The sequence below is a fragment of the Chelonus insularis genome, unplaced genomic scaffold, assembly GCF_013357705.1.
Source record: "Chelonus insularis isolate UGA/USDA-ARS -01 unplaced genomic scaffold, ASM1335770v1 contig_93_pilon, whole genome shotgun sequence".
In the NCBI taxonomy this organism is placed as follows: Eukaryota; Metazoa; Arthropoda; class Insecta; order Hymenoptera; family Braconidae; genus Chelonus; species Chelonus insularis.
This window is the reverse complement of record NW_023276782.1, coordinates 266,944-292,833: the sequence shown is the minus strand read 5'-3', so window position 1 is coordinate 292,833 and position 25,890 is coordinate 266,944. Positions and strand designations below refer to the sequence as shown.

Here is a 25,890-nt window from a genome sequence, read left to right as displayed (position 1 = left end):
AGCAGCCAAAAGCTACTTTTGGATTACTCTCGAATATTCGTCCCTCAAGCGAATGATGGTCTATTTCACTTTCAACTTCACTCAAGCGAATGCTTTACGGTATGCCAATGCTAGATAGCAAATCATGTATCAGATATTCTAAGATGTCATATACCAAGAGAACGCCATTTTTATCCAAACAACCAACAATCAAAGTTTATTCTCTCAGAAACAAAATTCAAGCTTCTGTAGGACGTGACCTCATCACTGTTCATGAGCTCTTCTCATTAATCTCAAGGACTGTATTTCTCGTTTATTTTTCCACCAGTATATTTATTTTCTTCCAATGATACCCACCGTAATAACAAACCTGGAGCTGTTCTCAACCCTCGCTTTCAATGACTATTTTACTGGCACTTATTTCACTCCCAGCAACGTTTCATTCGCAAATCAGACAGCTGCAGATTTATTCAACCTTTTTTCGATAAGATTGATAAGTGATAAACGATAAAAATAGAATGTTGTATAAAATGCTGCACTTCTGCCTGCAGATGATAAATTTTTTTATTTCCTCCTTCAATTGGGTCGATCCTGTTCACTCGGCTTGTTATTCTAGAGGATTTAACATGTTTGGATAAATAGAAATTCTATAATCTTATATATAACAATCTAGATAAGCCCTTTTTTTTAAAAAAATTTTTTTTTGTCATCGAAAATATTTTAATAATTAATTTAAAAAAGTTTATTCATCAATAAAGATGTTTTTTCAATGGTAAAGAAATCCTTGAACATTGAAAAAAAATTGTTTTTCAACAATGATTAATGAAAAGAATGTTTTAAAAACATTATTTACGATAAAAGTTTTTATTTACATATTCAATGATACAGGATTAATAGTTAATTAGGTGAAAGAGTGAGAAGTCCATGAAAGACTTCCAAGTATTATTTACAGAGCGAGCGGAGGTTATCAACCTTTTCTTGCCTGACCTATGTTGATTGTTACTACTGCGATATTTCTCGTACAGCTGAACTACTATCACGAGATGTTTCACATTTACTGAAGGCTTTGTAAAATTGCTTATTTAAACGTGCAATAAATGCCAGTGGTTTATTTAAATTTTATAAATAAAATTAAAGCGATTCTCCAACAGTCACACAATAAAACTCAATCCACCATAAAATTGAATTAAATAAATTAATAAAATAAATAAAAAAATATAAAACTCCATTTGAATTTTTATCATACATGATTTGATAAATTGAATGCGATATGAGTGATTAGAGAAGTAGAATAACAATGTAGGGTAATAATAAAATGAAATTCTGATAATTATAATTATAGAATCCATTTGTTGATTTAGATCTAAACGTAGAATTTGCATTTTAAATGATCGTGATTAATTGTAATTAAATTGGTGGCCTAACACTGATGACATACTTCAATTGACAACTACATGAACGGATGTACTTGCATTTACTCACAGCATCGTATAACGAATATTCGCGACGAATAGTGCGTATGATTGAGCAGCCATTTGAACGTCGACGAAGGAACGAACAGATGAATGGAGGGTACTTTATCGAAGAGATAATCAAGAGGGATATCAAAGAGATGACAACACCATCCCCCCTTTCATCAGCGACACACCAGTCGAGTGTTTGACATTATCAAACATCATTAATAACAATCCTAGAATATTATTTATTCCGAAAATTTCATTATACACTGACCACTACTATTATGCTGTTTTGAACCTTTAGAATAAGTAGAAAGTACATTGACTTGGTGCTGGTTTATTTGAAAATGATGATTTGAAGCTATGATTGAATCAAAGACAATTATCTACAAGCTTTAAAGCTTTCATTCTTTCATATTTAATCCAGTCATCAGAATTTCTTCAGTGAAAAATTAATTAGCTCGAGGAAAAACGAAAGTTACCACTATTTCACATTATATTGTACGTGCTTCCACATGGAAAGTTGGAATAGTTAATGAGAGAGAAAGAGACTGAGTTGCAAAAGGCACCCAAGTTTCCGTGACGGTAGTTCACGTCAAATGTATAATGGAAGGTACTTTAGATTCTCCATTAAAGTCAACAGTGCACGTTAGATCTGTTAACATTTAAGGCGTTTTTTTTGACATTTATTTTAACTCTTTTTATTCACCTTAAAACCAAAAAATTAATTTTATCTTTCTTTTGTAAGAAATATACTGAATATGAAGATAAAATAGAGAAGTCTCGGGTAGAGAGAATTCTGTGAATTTATTTTTAAATAATCGTTGTATAAAAACTTTAGAAAAACTATCGTTCCAATCAACTTTATTTAGAAATTTATTTACAATGATATTGGAGTCTTGAAAAATTAAAAGAAAGTTATAACTGTTTTGAAATAATGTCAAAAACCAAATACTTTTATTTTTTATTCAACTCGTTGTCACTTTGTGAAAAACTGCTGAATAATTGAGGTGTTTACAATTCTTTGTGAGCTAAAAAAAAATTACCTCAAGTAATTGTATAAAAGGCTGGATTGCTCAGATTTTTTTCTGCGTTTTAAATCGTAAAAAGCTGCAAAAAATTAAATAAAACTTTTATAAATTATTTTACTTGTAATAAGAACATCTGAAAATTTAAAAAAGAACAAAATTTTATCATTATTATTAACAGTAACTAATGCAGAATAATTATCAAAATTAACAATAACTTATAATATTTTATATATAAAAAAAATATTAAAATATAACATTATTTATCTTAATAAAGCCAATTACTCTATCGACCAACCTAGATAGGGCTGCATTAATCAAGGAAACACCTGCGTCTTCTCTCCACCAGTATCAAGTTACCTGTAATTAGGTACTGCAGCTATCATGAACCGGATGTAGTGTAAAAAAAAAATATTCTCTTTCGCAAATGAGTAATTTAAAAAATAAAATTACAATCGAAGCAGAAAACAGTGTATACAAATTCAGTTACTCGCTAAAATTCGTTTAATTATCAAATAAATCAATTCTATCACGCTTTAGTTTAACTGAATCCAGGTAATCATTCTTTTTCACACCTACAAAGCCTACAGTAAATTTCATTTGATACATTATTCATAGTACAGAACCGTAGTGCAGAATATATAGATATGGCTGAAAGTTTCGACCAGCAGCGAGTGGATGAGCGGAAACCAAGTTTGAAAGGTTAGTTACCCAAAAACCTTGTAAAACGTTATAGGAATGTTGGGAGGGTTATTGACAAAAAGAGAATGATGGTTAAAAAAAAAAGGGGGCGAATTGTTGGTTAGTAAAGTTTGAAAAATGTGAACACATTTGCAATTTTCGATGTAAAGTGACTCTTTGAAGCAAGGGCAAATTTCCATGGCATACCTAATTTTGTGTGCCCAATTGCATTTAAATCAGTTGAATGGATTTTTTGCGGCTAGCCATGGACCACACGTCAGTTGAGCTACATGCTAAACGGTTGTACCACACGAGACGCATCGATATGAGCTTGTGCCACTATCTCCCTTCATCTCTTGTTCTCGCGTAAACGCGTAAATCTGATAGTGTACATATGCACACACCTGCTTGCTCAAATCCCTGGTCGTATACATCCCTTGGTGCTTTCCTCTTAGCTCATCTAGCCCTCTCACCAATTCGAGGAGTTAAGTGCTTGCACTCATGGCTATGTGCCAACCGATTTATCGAATCGAACGTATATTGCTTTATGTGCTCTATCTCTATGATCATTTACGTTGGAAATACTTGTTAAAAAAAAGCACTTATAAATATATATTTCCTTTTTTTACACTCGATTTATTTATGTTATTGTACGAAAATGCATTATTCGATTTTATATAGACTGATCATTGTTGTAGATATTCAATGCACTAGAGTAGGATAATATCGATCGGTTTGCTGGCATTACAACCGGTTATTTTGCAGTTTTGAAAGTGCTAATATTGCATAAAGACAAATCTACGTTTTCCGAATAGGGAATTTAATTAATATATTCTTGGGGGAAATTGATGTGAAAATAGCATGAAATTTAATGAGATAATCTATATGTCAATTGAGTATTAATAAATATAAACAATCATTATATACTCGAGTACAACAATAAGCAATTATTTATCGTATTTAAATTATTAGGATTAAATTATTTGATGTGAAATATTCAACCATGACTTTTTTAAATAAAATTTATTTTATTACAATTACAATTATTATATGAGTGTCTAATAGATGATTATTCTTCTTAATAATTTTCTATACTGAGAGTATATACAAATGTTTTTAATAATCATAATAATAATAAATTATGGTGATTAGCAAAGTCAATCTTTCAACTATACATACCTCATTATCATAATTATAAACTAAAGAAAAATTTATTTGTTTCTTAATTTTGTTTCAGAGTACTTGATGTCGGGAAGTCCTCGAAGTTATCCGGCACGATCTCCTGGAGTTGCTTCAACACCAACAGTAACAAGGTAAGCTCTTACTCATCAACCGCACCAGCGAATAATTTTGCAATTTTTTCAAAGTTATTTTTAATTGGAGTATAAAGTTAGGTATTATCCTCATAAGTTATACAGTAATAATTTGTCCTTAATAAATCTCGTCGACTGGCTTATAAAAATTCGTGTTATATTCTCAAGTAAAATGAGGAGGGGGTGGTGAAGAAAGATGATGATGAGTTGGAGCATTTTATTTTTTATTTTAATAGTTGCTACAAGTATAGTAAAAAAAAATGGCTCTATGATATGAGCAATATAATTGGCTTTTCATTGCGGTGTTATAAAACGTTTTGAATCTCGTTGAATTAGGAAGAGCGTTAGTGAGTATATATATATATATATATATATATAACACATACAAGCTTCTAACTTGCCTCACACTTCTTTTACCCCTCTTGTACAGCCGTGACATGTACGGCCGACGAACTTTGCTCAGAAAGTTTAACCGTGATGCTCGTTTTATAGGCGACACTTTAAACCCAAAGGTCCTACAGTTATATTGGTTTACTTCGTTTCCACAGCGACGTGAAACACCCTTACTCTGTACACCCTCTTATTCTTTCTCATCCCTCTATTCGCCGAGGAGACGCGACGCCGTTACTTTCTGAGTTTACCGACAGTCTCGACTACGTTGATTCAACAATACTTCCTCTTTTAATATCCATCGGACACTGTTATACATTTTTGATGATGATTCATTAATTAATCAGACTCATTAATACACTTGACAAGTACATTTGTGAATGATAATTAAATTAACTAGAAAACCAAAAGTAAAATAAACTGGAAAATGTTTCTAATTATTTTTAAAATTATCTTTAGACAGTACAAGCTGGGTTTTAATAAATTATTCAGTTGTATCAAAAATTATTTATTAATATTTAATAAAATTCACTTATCCATATACTGCAAATTGTAGTGTTTTATTTCAATGCACTTAAGATGTTTTAATATTACTTCATCCATTTAATTAACAGTGTAGGCACTTTTAATGTACTTAAACATTTTCAATAAAATGACTACAATGTTAATTAAATGGATGACGTCATATTATAAGTGCATTGAAATAAAACACTTTTAAATTGAAGTTATGTAATGTACTTATTATATATTAATGTGGCAGTTGAAATATAGTTTGAGATTTATTAGAAACATAAATTTCAATTACCAACTTAAATATCGCATTATTATCCCTTTGTAGCCTTATGTGACATTTCTATAACAAACAATAATCTTACAATAACAATATTAATAATAATAATTAATTAATTAATTAATGATGATTATTAATGTTTAACCATTTAAATATTTTTAAATTTCCGAGAAAAACGTTTTTTTATGCCTAAACTTATCTCATTATCACCATAATTTTTTTTTCAAGATCTTGGGCTATGAAGAGTTAATTCAAAATTATTTTTTTAAAAGTCATAAAATTATCACCAAAATATCATGGAGTTAATTGATTATTTAAAATCGACCATGTTCGAATAAATTTAACAATTAATAATATTTTATCGACCAACTATGAAATGTTTCAACGAATTTAATTATTATTAGGAATGATAAATTTAGTAGAGTTCATGGAGAATATTAAACAATTTATAGCTGACCTAGAAAGTAAATTTTAAAAAATTGAAAAAAGGGTTAAAAAAAATGAGGAAAAATAAATATAGAAAGCGGAAATGCAAATCGATCGATTGAAAAATTTCCAAAGTGAAGTGATCAATATGCCCTCGAAAAGAACATTACGAAGGGTTACACCTGAGGAAAAAAGATGTTACAATTCAAATGAGTTTGACTTTCAAGATGTTTCTTGGCTTACGAATCCATTTGGATAAGAATAAATCAGTCTTACAGCGTCATAAAAATGAATCATTGAAAGAAAAAGAACAAAAGAAGGTATTTGGATTGGATCAAGGTTGAAGAACTTTTGTGTTCGATTTGTCGACCCTCTTATCGCCACTCACATGAATCCACCAAGTCTAAAACGTATACCTACAGCAGGAAGGAAGGACCAAGCATGTCGCCGGAAACAGCGGGTCAGCGAGATGGAAGGTACTCTGTTGCTGAGGCAACGGAGAACCAAAAACGATAAAAACGTACTTGGATTTTTCTCTTTTTACCTCTTAACTCCTTGCTCTTGTTTCTTTCTTCCTTTATCTCTCAAATCGCATACCCTGTCTTTCTTTCCTATATTTTCTGGCATTTTCATCTTTCTGTACTGTATGCTATCTCCAGGAGTAACGACCTAACTAGAACTATAGCAATCGCTGTCTCACAATATCATTATAATTAGCTTGAAAAGCTCATCTGAACATTGTCACAATCCCTTACAATCCTGCAAATATATTATAATTTATTATTATTCATCAGGAAATTGTAATATATCAAGTCGCAGTCGAGATACTTGCGACACTATTTTCAACATTTGAATATTTCAGCAGCAGAATATTAACTTTCATTACCAAGACAATAATATTCAGCATATTCTAATGAAATTATTGTTGCGAATAATGAATCATTCCTTCAATTATCAAAAAAACCTATTTTATAACTTGCCCTTAAGCTGCTAATCGTTAATAGAGCATCAGTTGAATCGAATAAAATTTTTCTTCTTCAGAAATGTCAATCTTTACTTTGAAAACTAATATTTGCTTTTACTAAATTGATATTAACACTTGAGACCAGAGTGATTTTCTATATTAAATCAGCTTTATTTTGTTTTCAACTATTAAAGTTGATGGTGATGATATGTGTTGACTCAGTGTAGTTCATTAGCATCTTTGAGTAAGTGAAGTATAATTTATTTAATAATAAACCATAACTCGAAGATTACATGTTGACTGTCATATTACTGAACATGAATGTGTATCAAACAAAAATTAATTCTGTGAATTTTATTTCAAACATTTTTATTTCATTGGTACACTGATAAGCCACAGTGAGACAAGGTAAAATTAACTCAGCCGTTTGAAATGTTGTTGGAGGGTTCAACAAATTAGAGGGGTGAGCTGTAATTCTATTGAAATTGTCGACTTTTTTCTACTTGGCGAGTAAACTAGTGATCATCAACAGCATGATAATCAAATAGATAACCAAGTTGCTAATTTTCGACTATTCTACACGCACTGGTATTGCCACTTTTAACAATCGTTTGCATTTATTTACTGTACGCACGCTATAAAAGTTTGACGAGCGTGACTTGATACAATAATCAATTTTTTTTAACGCTTCTATTCTAAGGATTTAGTGAGGCGAAAAAAAATTCTGGGGAAATGATTATATTCGTTAACAATAGACGAGGATAAAAACAGTCGAGACGCTGACAGGAGCCAATTCTTTTGACCAAACTCTATGAGTTGTTCTCACCAGCTCTTCTCTTTTCAGTAAATCGTGTCGACTCGGCTGAATCTGAGAGTCTCCAACAAAATTATCGACTGAACGGTCCTAAAAATGGACAAAGGAAACACTGGATAAGTGTTTCTGTATGAGAAAAGAACACAAAAAATCAAAGGACCTTTTTTATTCACCAACATAATAACCATATGCCTGGAAAATTGTGGAAAATCGTAAAGATGCTTTAAAATACATCGTAGCATAAAATAGGGGATCACTTTTTTACCTACAATATGAATATTCTAAGACCATAATACTTTTGAATAATAAAAACTGGTCTACTTTTTCCATTCAATATCTATAGAAGCAAAAAATTTTTATTCAAGATTACCTAAACGTTTATTCATATTTTTTCGCAATAAATTATCGTAATATTTATTTTATTGGCGCTAATCCTTTATTCATGCATGAAATTTCAGAAAAACCGTTTGATTATATTTGTTGGTAGATAGTTTGTTATTTTTATTTTCATCCTTTTTTGTAGACATGATAAAATATTCGCTTGAAATTATGATAGTGACTTGATGCAATCTGCCCCTTGTTAGTTTTTCTAGATAACAAGTGACGACCCATAGTTTTTCTCATTAGAAAAACACTAGTGAAATGAAAATACACACGACCAAGTTTATCTAAGAAAACGCATTGCCATGTCAAAATATTTTTTTCCTTCGAGGTAAATTATTTTTCAGATTATTTTCAATGATAACATGCATCTTCATTTTCTCCTTTCTATCTCCAACTAAAACTTATAAATTGATGAAGAAGCTTTAGGGAAAAAGGTCAACATCAGTTTCTCATCATTTTTGATTAATTATCTAATACAGTTATTGGAGTAATGACAATTTTATTTAGATTTTTAGAAAAATAATAAATCAAAAAGGAGATTAAAATAAAATAAAGATTCGTTGAATGGATCAGGTGGATCGATAAAACAGTTCAAGTTACGGATGAGAGGATATAAATAGTACAGAGGCTCAAAGAGAAGGGACAAGAGAGTCATGCAGCTGTAGAGATATGGAAACAGGGATTCCCTTTGGTCCATTCGATGAGCCTATGCATAATCCGCCTAGCGTATCCCCCATATGAGTAGTGAGGGTGCATAATTGCATCTTGATAAAACAGGTGAGTTGTAAATCAAATGAGGATTGGCAAGTGAGATCAACTTATCTAATTAAGAAATTGCCCCATTTTCATTAAATTATGCGGTGGTAATTGTGTAAATAATTCGATAATGGAACAAATATTGTCAATGTCATTGGGTTATTATATTTATTTCAATGTTATTTGATAGAACGATTAATTGCATTTATTTTGAAATATAGATAGTATTTATTGCAATGTTTGTCTCTGTGCAATGTTATAGAGCAACATTTTCACTAAACTCATGTTACACGGTTGACACAATGAATTAAACATTCCAATTGTAAAACTTAAATCTAGATAAATGACCATTATTACATTAAGAACATTATGATCCGTTTCGTCTTACAAGATGCTGCACCAAAGCCACCAGGACTAATATCGTACACTAAGCAAGATAAACTACTGCAACTCGTCTCAAGCTTACAAAAACATTACAGAAATTCTCATAATGCTTGGTTTGCTGTCAAACATCATACAGAGTTTTATTCTATAGTTAGAATCATCAAAGAGATTGTAAGAAAAAATTTTCAAACATCATTTCAATTATTCACTGTTAACAAATTTGTTGACAATTTGTCTACAATTTTATTTATTTAAATAACTCAGTAAAAATAATTTGACTTTGATAAATTAACGATTTTTTTTCCACATAAATATGAAAGATAATCCTTTTTATAGAATATTTTTACTCCTATTATTCACACGAGTGACGATAATAATTAAAAAAAAAGTAATAACTAAGATTGATGAATGTTTTATTGGAGCTTCCACGTGATAAAATAGCACAAATACTTTTAGAAATATTTATTCTAAGCATAACTTGATTTATTAATAATCAAAATAATCTTATTTCCATTAATGAACATCGCGCAGAATTTTATTTACAGCAAGTTGAGCATCTTACGTCAGACAATTATTAATTATTTCGGAAAGTTAATGAAAAATGTGAATAATGAAGATAAAAAGAATGAGGACAAAAAAAGCAGTGGCTTTGACCGCGTAGAGATCTGAAAATTAAGGATCCAAAGTAGGGGAAATCTTCGAAAGAATTTCTTTCATTATGACCAAGCCATCAGCATTTCCCAAAGGGGTTCAAATAATTAAGTCTGATTTAACAAAGAATCGTCGGTCGTGAGTAGTGGAGTGAAGTAGTGGTGCTTGCAAACTGCACTAGATCGTTTTTAGCGACAGGAGAGTAGGAGAGTAATCGTATTGGAGCAGTTGAGAAACGCAGTTGGACACCGGGATCTGGTTCCGAGTGGTTGGATATCAAAATAATAATTGTTCCGTTGGATCGTGCTTTGTTAGCACAGACGAGGATTTACGTTTAACCCCAAGAGAAAATTATTTCCCGACTCTATATATTTTCGCTTTTCATTCCACCGTCGTTCTCAGTGTCTCGCGAGCTTCCATAACTGATCAATCGACCAATCATTTCCTGATGAGAACAAGGGAAACAAAATGCGCCAGCGATGATTACGATCCCAACTAGATATCGAAAGCAGTCGGAGACAGATTAACTATTCACAATGTCTCGAATGTCAATTACTATTTTCCAAGATGCTGAAAAATTCAAATAAAATTTCTCCAGACATAAGTCTCCCATAATAGTCCTTCAGCAACGAGTCTCTGAATAGTTTGCTAATATCATTCAAGAACAAATGATGGTACGGTAAAAATCGTCAAGCTACCCACGTGACACCGCGATTCGTCGGCCAACGAGGGGAGGAATGCAAACCACCAGCTTGTTGATGGGAGATTGTGTAGTTGAAACGGTTACCATGGGTACACAGGGGTATGATGCGTTACCTGGGTAACCCCTCCTGTACATATATATAAGCGTATCAGAGATACTACCCCCTGTATCTATAGTGTATATTCTAATAGCTGGAGGTAGTTGCAGCATCTCGTGACATCCTTCTCCCCCTTATACTTGTACTCTCTTCTCTCTAGCATTTTCTCTGCACACCACTCGCTTCATTGCCCATCCAATCACGCGCCATTCAAATCGAAAGGATTTCATATACATGAATCCTAGCTATATAGGATCAATTACGAATGTACGACGAAGAAACATCAAAAAAAGATTATTTAATAATACACCTAATAAGACATTTTTCAATAATATTCCTCTCTGCAAATCTTTGTATCTCTCGGCATCGTTTATTCCAATATCCTTTATAAGAATCTCAAACACTTTTTTCTTTCTATCGAATAAAATTCTGTCATTTGAAATATCTGTTTTATATCTGGGTCGAATGAAATATTAATTAAGTTCATTTTTTAACTATAGAAAACACGTGCTTTTTTCATTGTGTGGCTTAATTAATAATGAACTTCCTTTAGGCAATGTTTTAATTTGAAATATAATTTATGTTTCGAGTAAAATAGATTAGAGGTTGATTTTTTGTGAAATGTAGGTTAAATATTCACATGGTTGGATATTGTATTTATATTATATATGCTTCATGATTTATTCATTTAATCTTTCGATAAAAATAGTGTATGTATAAAATAAAAGTGTATTACAGCTTATGGCTTATCACTTTGATGGTTGATGTTACAGTTAATCAGAGTTTATTTTTACAAACATGTCAATTTTGATGTACTTATAATGAAAATTCATGATGTTATTTTATTCTCTTTCATCACAATTTAATTAAAAAAAAAAAAAATTACAAACGTATTGAAGAATTGAAAGGAAAAAAAAAAAAATTTGTTTAAGATTCCTGATTATTGGAAAAAATGTAAATCGCTTAAAGCTTCATGTATCTATTCTTTTTATAAAGTATTGCAAATAGTTTATTTTTAATCAAAGTTTTTATTCACAGAAGTTTTTAAATAAAAAGTTGATCAATTTATTTTAATTCTGTGGTATAAAAAAAGTAAACATTTCAAAAGTCAATGAATTAAATCAAAAGTTTAGTATTAAAATCAAAAATTGATTTTAGAATTTATATCAAAATATTTTATTAAATTAAATTAGAAATAAATGTATTGTTCATGTAATAAAACTGCTATGAATCATTTCTTAATTGATTTTAAAAAGTTTAAATTATTTTATCAAATACTAAAATAACAATGAATTCTATCTCAAAGACTTTTGAATTATTTTATAAACATTTTTTGTTTTATAAATCCACAAGAGCTTGTGTGATTATCGTGGTTGAGGAGCAGAAAAAAAAAGGGAGACACTGAAACCATCGATACAATCTCATTATCAACTTCAAGCCTTGCTTGAGTGGATCTTGCCACAAAAATATAACATCGGGATGAAACAAAATTAAGTAAAGTAGATTTTAAACAAAAAAAGCTCTTCTATATGACGCCAGTCAAGTTATGGATTACTCACTGGTAAGATACGATATTGCCCACTCCATTTGTACTAAAAGTATTTTATTATTAGATCATATTGAAGAAATTTTAATGCACCTTACATTTTAGAATCTAGAATCTTTTTTTTTCTTTGCTATTTTTTTTTCCAAGTTCTCCTTTCTCGTATTATACTTTTCCCCTTTTTCTCTCCCTCGTTTCGCATCGATACATCTGCTGTAGGCGCTCGGGCCTACGTAATCAAATCCGTAAACGCGACTCGGGAACTGAATGACTGATTGTGAACGTAGAATTCAATTTGCTCCATTTTATCGACCATAGTGCATTTCTGTTGTTGGCGACAGAATAAAATGAAGAAAAAGAGTAGGAAAAATTTCTCTATCACGACCGGTACATCATAATTCATAATCACGACATTATTATTAACATAGACTTCCCATCAGTTACATGTTGCGTTAAGCATTTATAATTTTATTACAATTGTTCAATTGTGCTGAAGGAGTCATAGAAACATGCATTAAATATCCAATGATTTTATAATACTTTTCATGGATACAGATCTGCTTATTTTCTTGCAATGCAAATTATAATGGACTGAACTGAAGATCATAAATGGTAATCAGCTATAATTTATTTAAAAAATACAATTTATTATAAATAATACAAGCTATAAAAAAATGAAAAATATTTTCTTTATACAGAGGACCAAAAAAGAAAATTTTGGCAGAAATTTTTGTGCAGAACACGATTGGAGCATTTGTCAAAAGAAAATAGCCAACATCTCAGGTTTATCATGAGAAAAAAAAGACATGATGATGTCGTTATCAAAGCGACACGTGTGTGGTATTGATAACTAAGATCATTTTCTTGACTACACTCCAAAAGGGTGCCAACATTTTATCAAAAACTCTTGACCTTGGAATTGATCCCCTCTTTTTTTTTCATCTGGGTCACTTTGTTAAAATGACTGGCAGTTGAATGAAAAAATATGGATACAAATGATGATTTTTCATATCCCAACATAAAACAGCAAGAACGAGAGAGAATAAAGGTTAAAGATAATAGTAGCAAATCAAAAATGATTATTGTAGTTATTTGTGTACATTGTTATCGATGAATAGAAAAAGATAGTCTAATACATGGGAAAAAATGGATGCAGTGGTTTTGCACTCAATTTACTGGCTGGTTACCTATCAACGTATTAACAATATCCGACCAGCCAACCCCCTAGTACCCCCTTTATGTTACCCCTAAGCCACGAACATACAGCTACACCAGCTCTCTCAAGCTCATTCAATATATCTGTCGAGGGTTTAGTTCACCACCGGGCGAGTACATTGAAGCCGTCTATAAGGCTCGTTATACACGAGAAAGTGAGCACGAAAACTATAGATGTAGGATAGACACGTATATAACAAGTTTGAAAAAGGTATGCAGCTGATTTCGAATATCCTTCATGCTTGTTTTCATGTCTATTTCAATTTGACTATTTCGTTAGTAGTTATCAATGCACTTTCATCCTACTTTATCTCACTTTTAATCCTATATTTATAAACTCCACTGATATATTTCTACACTTTTATCAGAAATTTGTGCTAATAATAAATAATTAATCTTTATTAAACAAGCAGTTATTTATAATACTTATATTATAATTATTTATAATGTTTTATTATAAACTATAATACTTGTAGTTAGTCAGCAATTAATAATCAGCGTGGGAAGAAGAAGAGTAGGTGGACATGCAAGGAGCACAATTAGAAATTTTTTCAACCAAGTTATTGATCAAGATGATTGGATATTTTTACGCTACTCAAGTGGTTTAATTTGAGTATTTAAATGAAACTAAATCTCATACGATTTTTTTTTCAATAGAATGAAATTTTTCTATAAAAAATTAATTATATCCACTTGAAACTTTAAACGAAAAGGCGGATTAAAATTCCTCATTAATCTTTTTAATGAATGTATTCTGCAACAATGGATTGAAAGAAACAAAGATCGAAAAAGACAAATTAAAAAATCTAAATATTGAAATACATTCATTATAAGTGAGGCTTTTTCGGATGGACGAGTTTATTGTGAGAAATATTCGAGAACAAATCAATTTTCAGCGCATATAGTGTGTGCATAGTCTTGTTGCATGAAATGCACGAGGTGTGACCGAACGAGATATGCCGCGCGACCAATTGTTTGCGATGCCGAAGGATTAATTCAAACGCGCCCTCATAACAATAACGTCGAACGTCCCCGGAGAAATTGAATATGATTTAGAAATCACGCCATAAGGGCTCTAGGGGTCTCTCTATCGTACAACCACCACCATTTCAAATCACTCGATCGTTTCATTTCATGTATTTGTTTGTACGCCAATGTCAGCCATATGCCACGTCTACATCAAGACAAGAATTAAATGTCGAGGCGACGAATATTACCCACTATCGCACCATAGTTTCGTCTACCAAACCAATGGCTCCTTTGTTTTCATTTCAGTCCATCACACTGACTCATATCAAACTACTTTTCCTTTTCACTTTTTCACCACCACCAACCCCCTTTATTCACTCCTCTACTTTTTACTTTAACTGCTCTACTTTCTCTTGTGTAGTTTCATTTCCACTTATCTCACTCACACTTCACATTTTTATATATTCAAGCTCGCGTGTCACTTTGTTTTCTACATTTTTATCTTGTCGTGTGGGCTTTATTTTCGTCATTCCAAGAGTTGAGCGAGTTTTGCCTACTGGTGATAATACGACTGTATTTAAGAGGAAAAGCATTATATTATTTTTTTTTCATCATGAGATTTTATAATAAAACACGGAAAAACTCTTGTTTTACTATTCTCCTTGAATTCAATTCACTAGCTATAAAAAAATCTCATACATTTTTCCACACTTTCATCTAGATAATTTCCTCACAATTTTATATCATTTCAGGTGTCATAAAGTGTTCTCGTAAAAAGTAAAGACATAAAAAAACGTGTGTGAGAAAGTGAGAATAAAGTAACTAATATAAATATATTCTAAGTATCATCTTATCTTATTATACATTGGATATAAGCATTATACTTGTCCTCGTTTTTCTGATTATCTGATTGGCACTAAAAAAAAATCTGGATGAATATTTTATACATAGATATTTCCTTCTAGTTTTTTTCTTTTTGTTAGAAAATCAAATTTTTTAAATTTTTCTCCAATATAAATATTATATAAACTTCAATATGCAATTTTAATTCAAACTTCCTTGTTTAAATATACATTCATTTTTGTTCTGGGCAAATTGAAGATTACAAAATTATTATAAATATTCCAATAGCAAAGCTAAGTTTTTAAATATTTACTCTTTTTTTTAAAAATATTTTCTACATCTTCAAATTTACATATCATTTTAAAATGACTTTAAAGACTTTTATTATAAATAAAAAGTTCACTGACCATTGGTTTAAAAAAAAAGCAATTAAAATCAATAGCATAAATTTTACAATTCACTAGAATTGATTAAATAATAAATAACATCACATTAAGTGCATGCAAGCGTTCATTTTTTTTAGCTGCTACAAAAAAAAGAATAAAAAAGCTTAACTTGACATGATATGGAAAGGAAAACTAGCAAGGTATCTATGCAAACGAACAAGCGGCAGCATCGACAAAGCATTCGAAATAGCTTTACCGCCACTCGATCACTTAGGATATCCCTCGAGCTAATTGAATCAACTCCAGCTAACCCAATTTCAAAACAATGTCGTTTAGGAGCAGCAGCAAGAGAGAGTGTAGGTCTAGAAGTTCAGAGGTAGTGTTGGTGTACGATAGCAGAAAAATTACACCAGGGCTTTTAGCCCTTGATTCTATTAGTAACGTTTTCAAGCATGTTACACCAACCCTGCATGTGGTCCTGTCATTTTCAGCAGTTTGAATAACGTCGAAACGAAGGCACTTTGTAAATTTAACAACAGACTTGTTCTATGCTAAGGCCTAAATGGAATCGTTCCCTTTTTATGGTGCTTGTCATTTTGCATAAAGATGTGAAACCTCAACATGTCGACCATGTTGGACCAACGAACCACGCAAAGACGTCCAAAATTTAACGCTGTAACATGTCAGTGGTCCCAACAGAGCACAGCAGCCAGTCTCCTCTGAGATTAATTGAAGAGGATTGGCTCCGGTTCTCGGCGTCTGGTCATCTTGAAGAAAAGGAAGAGCACAAGTTTAGCAGGAAAAAAGTATCTTCAAGTACCATCCAAACAAGAGACTCTTTGTTTCTCATATGAGTGAGGTGATTTTTTTGATTGATGAATTCTTGTGAAGAACTTCAATTACAGTTAAACAGCGAGTATTGGCTATTGATAAAATGCAGCTGTGATTTCCAACAGTTGTGAATCTTAATTGGAAATAGAGTATAAATAACAAAAAACTGATAAATGTCACGCAATAGTCATGATAAAATATCTCGTTCGGATTTCACAGCTTCGTGTGTCTGTTATTTGAGATATCTAAATCTGGCACTCGTTCAATTAATATCGAACAAAATGTCCATAAGTTTTATACGCAGATTCAAGTATGCATACACTGTAAATATGCACAGAGATCGGAAATGATGAGAGATAACGTTGTCAATGTAAATGCTCACATCAAAGCTTCAGGAACGATGCATGCTGTAGAAAGGATATAGGGTACCTGGATATATAGATACACATACATATAGATTGAGCTAACTGGTTTTGTTTGTATTAAATTTCAGCCAGAATGTCGAATCTCTTGTAGATATCTACCGCACTTGGATATTCAAACCATAGGAAATCAAGACCTCAAGCTCTTCTTGTATTAACCAAAGTCTTATCGTTCGTTCATATCAACCTTCCCTTTTATTTTCTTCAATCCCTCAACTTTTAAATGACCAAGAACTTGCTCTACACTTAATTGACAAACTTTAATCGAACTAAATTTTGAAGTTATTATTACTTGCTCTTGAGTGATTGTTAAAAATGGTGATAGATTATTGATGGTCTTTGATGATGTTGGTACCAGATCTATTACAACTAAATAGATTATTGTATAATTATTTTCCAATGAGTTTTTTGATTGTCATCTTGATCTTGCCATCTTATATTAGAGCTGTTTTTAACCCTACAATGCTACCTTTTTTTTTCAGTCTGAAGAAAATATTTATATGATTCTATTTGAGATCTAGACTGTTTATTAATAATATTAGTTTGTACCTTATGTATAACTGGATGTATTGTAGGGTTAAATTAGTCTTCAAGAAGCCTAAATGATAATAAAATTATTAGACTCGGTTTATTTCAAAATCTCTCTTCTAAATGATTTTCAGATATTTTTTTAAATCTTCAGCTCCAAAACAAAAAAAAAATACAATTGTTTATGACTTCCTCTCTTGTATTTATTTGTTGAGAATAATGAGCCATCACTAATAGTTTTCAATGACATTGACAAACGTTAAACGAAACACTCATGTAGAAATTTCATGAGAAAGGATAACGATGCGGGACATTTTTCGCCCTGTCGTGTGTACTTGTAAAAATAAAGAAGAAAAAAAAACACTCGAGAAGCAATGCGGGGTCGAATGTTACGCAAGAGGAAACGTGATTTCGAGAGAATAAGATGCTTGGATACTTTCAGCAAAAGCACTTGAAACCGGAAGATGCTAAGCCCTAGACTCGAAAGGTCTAAACAGTGGTAGAAAACAAATCCGGGGGCTGAGAGCACCACAGGACGCCGAGGTTTACGAATGTACAGGACGAATTGCCTATCGTCTAGTCCTTGTGCAACACATGCCTCGCAGATGTAACTCTCATTTTAAAATACAAGAGTCGACAGACTAGAACTATATATACACTGTTGTCTTGCAATGCTTCACAACTATATTGTGTTAGCTTGGGTCTGTACACACAATACTTTATTTTAAGGGAAAAATTTCATTGGCTTAAAGAAAAAAAATAGTGACGAAATAAAGAATAGAGAGGTGGAAAAGGGTTATATAAAAACGTTGATGTGATTAATATTTTTTATTTATTATTTATTAACTAAAAAAAAAAATCATTCTTTTGGAAAAAAGTTAATTTAGTTTATTTTTCATTATAATTCATTAATATTCTGTATCAAATACTATTCAGTTCAAAATAATACACAAAAAAACCCGATAGAAAAGTAAATTATTTTTTATTCAAATTCAAAATATTTGTTAAAATTCATTACTTATTAATATTCATCTCCCAAAAGTTTTCCATTCAATACTGCAATAGTCTCATCAATGATTCACAGCTGTATTGCATTAATTAAGGCTCACAATAGTTCATTTAAAATGAAACAATAAAAAATTTCAATCATCCTAAAGAAGAAAAAAAAACAATGATCAAACAGGACGAAAACAAGAATTCCTTAAGTGCTTGAAAATACTTTTAACTTCTGAATATTTTAAGTAATTAAAATAATGTCCAAGTAAAAATGCTGTAAATTAATTACCTTAATGCTTGAAAAAAATAAGAGAATATTGTGGACAATAATTACTTGTGATAATTACATGTATAACATGGAAATAATATTCATGACACGAAAGGGAGATCTGTGTTTTGTATATTGTGTATCAATTGATATTGAGTAGAGTGTATTGAGTGTGTACAACCATGAAGTATATCAAGAGTATTTAACGGATGTAAACATGAAATCGCTCCAATGAATGGCTCTTATAATTAAAGTATTTAGGAACACTCAATCAAGTACAATGACATTCATTATTTATATTAATTAGTTTGCCACTGTAATGTTTCGAGTGGTTTCGCACTACTTGATTTTCTATATACATTTTTATTATTCAATATTCCCATAACAAAACAATATGATTAATATATACACTCATCTTATTTCTATGAGGATTTTTTTTTCTAGAATGATTAAATTTTGTTTAAAGTGTACTGACTTCTCTGGCTGTAATCCCCAGAATAGTGTAATTAAACTGAAAGTGGTTGAGACGAAGTTAATCTCTAATGGAAAGCAACAAGAAATTTGAATAAATAACTCGAAAACTTTATACTGCTAAATATGAATGGATTCAAACTATTTATAGAGTGATTTAAAATAATTATCGCTATTTTTTAAAGACTTTAAAAAGTTATTTTCTTTGAATTTATTCTGAAACAGTTTAATAATGGATATTTTCGATTCAATTAGACAGTTAAGTAGCTTCATAGATACCTATAATTTCCAATAATTACTACAACTAAACTTGTTGATAGTAAGATTATTATTTACGATGAAACAATAAATAAAATACTTTCTTACTTCTTATTGAAAAATAAATTTCAAAATGTCATCAGGAATTACTTTGCAATTTTCAGGTAAAATAATGTTAAACGATTTAATGAAAAAATGAGATATTATTTTCCCAGGAGTTTAACTCTGCTGGACAATATAAATTTTATTCAATTTTATAAAACAGAGTGTTGTTAAATGGAAGCTTGAATATAATTAACAATGTGTGCATGAAGATTAAAACGTTATTTTATATTAAACTTTTTTTCAATATTTTTCTCTTAAATTTTTCATTTTTCAATAACAATTTTGTTATTGCGAAATTCTATGTTTATTAAAAATTCGGACAAAACACTAAAAAATATATTAGCTCTGTATTCACAGTCATCACTAGTGTTTTGTGTTATAAATGAAAAAAAAAAAGGGACGAGTAAGTGCGTTGTGTACGATCGCACAACCTTTTACCACCCTTGACGTGGTAGTGAGGCAGTACAACCGCGGAGAAGCGATGCTGTCCGTAAAATTGCTTGCACTCACCCTCGTCTATGTCACACCCCTTCGCTTGGGACACTTCTCCCTTGTCTCCCTTGCTTTTCCATTCAATTTTACCGTCGCTCGCTACTACTTTTTCCGTCGTACACTAGTACTCTTTCATGCCAACGCTAAAATAAACTGACCATGCTGCAGTGATTTCACGTACGAAAAAAGATAAAAAGGTATATAAAGAAGAAACCTGCGAGACCAGAGAGTGCGAAAAAAACAAGAGAGAAGAGAGTTGGACAAATGCAATGAAGTGGGTAGAGAATAAAAAAAAAAAATGTTTCAGAGTCTACAAGTTCTGACAGTTGGAGGGAAAGTTTTGGCAATGAAGAACACACTGGTGAAATAAAAAGAAGGATGCGGTTTGGTCTATTTTACTGAAGTAAACAATTTTGCAAAGACAAAGCTGAAAGACTATTTTCTCAGTAGGTTGACCGAGTTTCCGTTTCGAAAGAGACTCGTTTCAACCCCATTCGCTTGTACATGACGACGACAACCACTCCGCTAGGACAACTCCATTTTCTTCCAATTCCAACATTCTCCAACGACTGTTTGTTTACGTATGAATTTTCTCTAATGGATGCTTTGCGTGTCACTCTTCACGGAAATCGTAAATCGGTTTCAGACTTGTGCTAATAAAAACTTTGAGATTTTTATTACAGTTACATATTGCAGTCTGTGAAAGACCACTTCATTTTGTATGCAATAGAAAATAATATAATGATCAATTTTTTTTTAGTTATTATTGATTTTCTTTTAATATTTTTTATCATTAACTTTTTTATTATAATTATATTTTTACTATTTTGTCCTAATTTTTCTGCTTCACATACTTCTATAATAATTAATATTAATTTAATTCACTACCATTAATTAATGGTTCAAAAATGGTGAAAATAATAATCAAAACTCTTGAGTAAAATCATCAATATCAAATGCTGATAAAGTTTTGAAAAAAGCTCTGTTGAAATATATTTATAATAAAAGACATTATTAAAGTTCAATTCGAACATAGCGACGACGATTATTTTTATTGTTTAGTATCTAACTTTTATCTTTAATACTTTTCCTTCTCTCTCACTTATTTTCGATCTCTCTCTCTCTATTCGGACGTCATTTCGAAGTTTCTATCGTGGCTTCTTAAAGTAAGACGTTACTCCTTGAAATACGTAATTGCGAGCTTTCCGCTTTCCCATCTCGCACCGTTGAAGGAATAAAGTTTGCCGTTTTACTCATTCCAATATACATAAGACATAACCACAATCTCAGTAATTTTTAATCGAGTTTACGACTTTCAAATGATTCTGTCATCCCTTCTAATTTCTTTGCTTTCTTTTCTATCCAGATATCGTTAATATATTTTTTCATCTATATCATTTCGTTTAAAAAATATTATTATAAATATTCCAATCTTAGAAAATTGAGAAAAAAAAAAACTTTAAATGTCTTTCAAACAATTTTCAAGATATGATTAAATTTTTTTTTTGAAAAATAAATTTGAATTTTCCAAATCAATTAATTTTTAAAAATTCAACAGTCATTTTTACTTTATTTCATTTTTAAATTCATTCTTCAGCTCTTTTAGCGATTTTAAAACTTTCATGAATCCTTCATTATTGTTTACATCGTGTGAGCCATGGTTTTAATCCTGAACTAGTTTCCCAAGTTAAAAAAAAAAAAAATATTATAACTCGCCCGTTAAAAAAAAATAAACTATTTGTTCTCCATAAAGATAGTAGGATATGAGTTGAATACTTATTCCATAAATTATTAATTTATATTTTATATCTCTTTTATAGTTAAAATTTTATTTAATGAATGACCCAGTTAATTTGTTCGTTCATTCAACTCTGCTTTGTTTTAAATAAAAGGTTATTTTTTATTCATAAAGTTTCAATTATAATTCAAAATTGAATTCTGCTCATAACATTTTTCAAAGTTTTTTTTTTTTTATTCAATAATTTTTATTTCACACAATTTTTTCAGACATTTCAAACAGTAAATACTTTATTAAATAAAAAAATTTATCAGTCTTTATTATAAATTAAATTATTAAATATTTTTCATTGTTTCACCTTTTCATCATTGATAATGACAGAAAAATTTTCACAAAAAAATGATAATACCGAAATTTGTGTTAAAAAAAGTCAAATTACTCACTGAAAAAGAATCTTTCATATAAAAGCTCAGATTTACACACTCATTATCATCTTCTATAACTTCTCTTTATTTAAAAACCACACTACCGTTAACTGAGTTCTTGTACCACCCACTCTGTAATCTAGGGAATCTATGATTCAACTCCACTCACGTGTCCCTAACATCTGTTTCGTGACAAACGCACTTAAAACATCAGTATCATCAGTTTGGTATTAAAAACGAAAGAGTTCTTTTCAAAAATAATATTTTTCTTATCAATCAAGTTTCACAGAAGCATGCGAGTTGATCCTTAACCATTCTCAAGAATTTATCTAAGAACTAAAAACTAATTTGTTGAGATTTCAATAGAAAGAGCAGTTCCTTTTATTCTTGGTATCTGGTGCTCGAGCTTGAGAGTTCAATTTCACACGTGCGAGCACTGACAGCTCTAAACTCAGTCGAGAAAAGTGGCTGGGTTGTTTTCCACCATTTCCGGGCCCGCCAATGTCTTCCGTGAAATACGGAAAGGCCATGTTTTCTTGAGCAAGTTGAAACCTCTTCTTGTTTCGCATGAAAAACCTTCTCACACGTCAATTGGTTATGCTCTTCTTGGCTTTTTACTCTTGATACTTTTTTGTTTTATTCTCCAAAAGGTATATAGACTACTCTAGTTTTTTTTTCCATTCATCTTTTACTTTTTCTCCACGAAAATAAACGTCCACTGTACCAAACTACGTGAAATAATGATCAAAAACCTTATGAAATACTGTTGAAACCTTAAAATATATTTCAGAACAAATAATGCATTGAGAATCCATACATTATATTGTACAAAAGAAATTTGATTCTCTTTCATATTTCAACAGTACAAAATATTCTGAGCCACGATTTTGGATGTCTTCTCATCATGAATTTATCAAACTAGGTCATGAATTTTTAGTACAATTATTTTTCTTTAATGCTTGAAACTCTCTTGTTTTTCAATCTACTAGTATTTTTGAACCTATCTAGTTGTCTAGTCGTTCATATTTAGCACCATTTTTCACTCAAGTATTGCAGATGAAAAAAGCTCCACGAGATGAAATACTTTTCTATGTGTGAACGAAAGAATATTTTAAAGATTCACCGCTTTTGGCTTGTTGCCAGTTTCCTGTATCTTTTTTTTTACATTATTGATGTCAACAAGTTTACCTTCTCAACTTCATACATCACTTGCCCTTCTATAATTTTTTACACTTCTCACCGGGTGTTCTTCTCTATCTGCTATTCAAAAAATTTCCAACATCACTGAAGAATATAATGAAGCATATAAATTTCATTGAAACACTTACGAAACCTTTTGACAGTGGTAATAAACTTATGAATACCTTTGCTAAATTCATCATCCTCGTGTCTGAATACCAGGCATACAATTTTTTTTATTAATGATCGACAGAGTAGGTAATGAAGAGTATCGTTGAGGCTATAATTTATTATTTTTTAATAATTACCTTCGACAAATGAACATGCGATTATCCAACAACAATAAATAACAATCAAATTAGCGAAACAAGTTTAAAAAAAAAAACCAATAAAACGACAAGTGGCGGATGTGGCTGTTAGACAACCACATGATCACGAACATACTGGCATTATTTTTATCACGGCCCGTAAATCTTTTCAGGGATGGCGTACATCGTATGTAGAGTGATTTAACGTTATAATAAGCCATAAAATGCGAGTGGTGGATGACAACCCAGAGGAAAAGAATCTGGTCCACATTACTTGACGATCTGCATCCTCAATTTCGTTTTATTAGAGATTTAACATGTAACGAGCCATAAAACTCAATCGACGTTCATAGAAAAAAAAAGGAATATAACAAGAATAGATTTTCAACAACTTCCAATAATAAAAGTTGGTCTATACTCCTATTCGCTTTGGATTGAAATTTTCAAGAGATTAATTCGATTGAATGACAGACTGGACTTGAGAGTTCAAGGACATTCGGGTAGGTCTCTACCACGCCCCGGTGATTGCCAGTCAATGTTCTCTCTCTTTACCCCGCAGTCAGTCTCTCTCTCATCTCATCGTCCTGTGATTCGGACCTCGCCCAGCTTTGAAATTGCTTCTCGAAGAGTTAGTCGTCTAATCTCGGTGCACAGTGTGTTACTTTGCATGCCAAAGGGTTACTACGATTGGTAAATTTACTAGAACTGTCAGATGTAGTTTGATGCTTGTGTGAATTCACGTCTTCAACATCGACTTTCATAGCATCGTTAGCGCGAAAATAATGAAATTAAAAAATGTGATGATCTGAAGTTAAAATATTTTTTATTGTCATGTACAGATTACAATTATAGAGATTATGTTTCATATATTCTTGTTGAGTAAGTACCGTGGGATGAATCGTAAAATGATTTCAAGACCCTGGGGAATGGTTTCATATGGAGCAACGGTCGTATCTGACCTGGAAGATCTTATAAAAGGGATGCTAGAGATTATGGGTTAAAAGAAAGATATATAAGGTGATCATTTACATTTTTATCCCCCCATTACTCTTTACGATCATTGTAGGGTCAGTTGCTTCTCAATTCTATGTCTGGAAGATATACATCCTTCCTTTACATTTCACTTTTTTTGTCCTCGTCTCCAGTAATTCGACGCCTGAGGTCTAAAAAATAAAATAAAAAAATACTCATTTCCCAACCTAGACGAGATTTCGTCCTAGCCTTCGAGGAGAGATGGTCAGACGAGTTTAATCTCCCACGGATTAATCATAAGCTCCCAATCTTTGCACTCAAGCATCAGCTATGGTGGAACGGTTGAGAAGTCTTGGAGGATACATGAAAGAAGCAGAAGATAATAAAAAAAAAAAGAGTCATAAAAAAGCGAAACAGCAAGACAAGAGAAAGTGAGAAAAGAAGTCAGCATTGGGTTAGAGTTGAGGAAAGGAAGAAGAGAGAAAGAAAGTCTGAGGAAAAGCTTCCAAAGAGTCAGAGAATGGAAGTGGGTACTGCATCTAGGAGTCAAGAAGTACTTTCAACCACTTGCGTTCAATTACTAGTCTCGAGGTTATGGGGGAATGTTCTCATAGAGGGAATAGAGGTGGTCTCTTTTCACTTTCTTCTTTCTCTTTTACTCCTTTACGTTTAGCTCATGGCCTCATCTCTCCTTACAAATCTTTTGTCTTTGTTCTTGGGGTCGTCATCGGTATTTGAACTGAAGGTGAATCTTTCTCGTTTGTTCACGTGGCAAATAGTACACCTCTGCTGTCCAACAGTAGGGACCTTTGTCCAAGTTTGTCTGAAGCCGCAAGCTATTCGAGTCACATCTAATTGACCGGGCCATAATAGCAACGATCTTACTAAGGCAATTTGAGTACAGTAAGTCTCAGCTATTACCTCTCAAACTCTAGGCTGAAATAAACCATCAGGTATAAGAGAAACTATAGTGAGGAAGCTCTAGAAGTGTAAGCAATTGATGACAACCACAAGACTTGAAACTCCTGCGATTAATCGCATCATTCAGCGGCAAGTAAAGTGAAGTTGAGGATGTATCGAGTGTATGAGGATGTAGAGACATCCTGGATGAGAGAATACAGATG

General features: G+C 31.5%; 1 protein-coding gene across 2 annotated transcripts in view; it reads left to right on the top strand.

The window, feature by feature from the left end:
* The window catches only part of Ten-a (tenascin accessory), a 297,917-nt gene that overhangs the window by 173,294 nt on the left and 98,733 nt on the right, over positions 1–25,890 (top strand). For both annotated transcript variants that reach the window (XM_035092066.1, XM_035092067.1), the window contains one exon: positions 4,383–4,458. In XM_035092066.1, the coding sequence (XP_034947957.1) occupies positions 4,383–4,458 (76 nt within the window). The remainder of the gene's footprint in view (positions 1–4,382; positions 4,459–25,890) is intronic.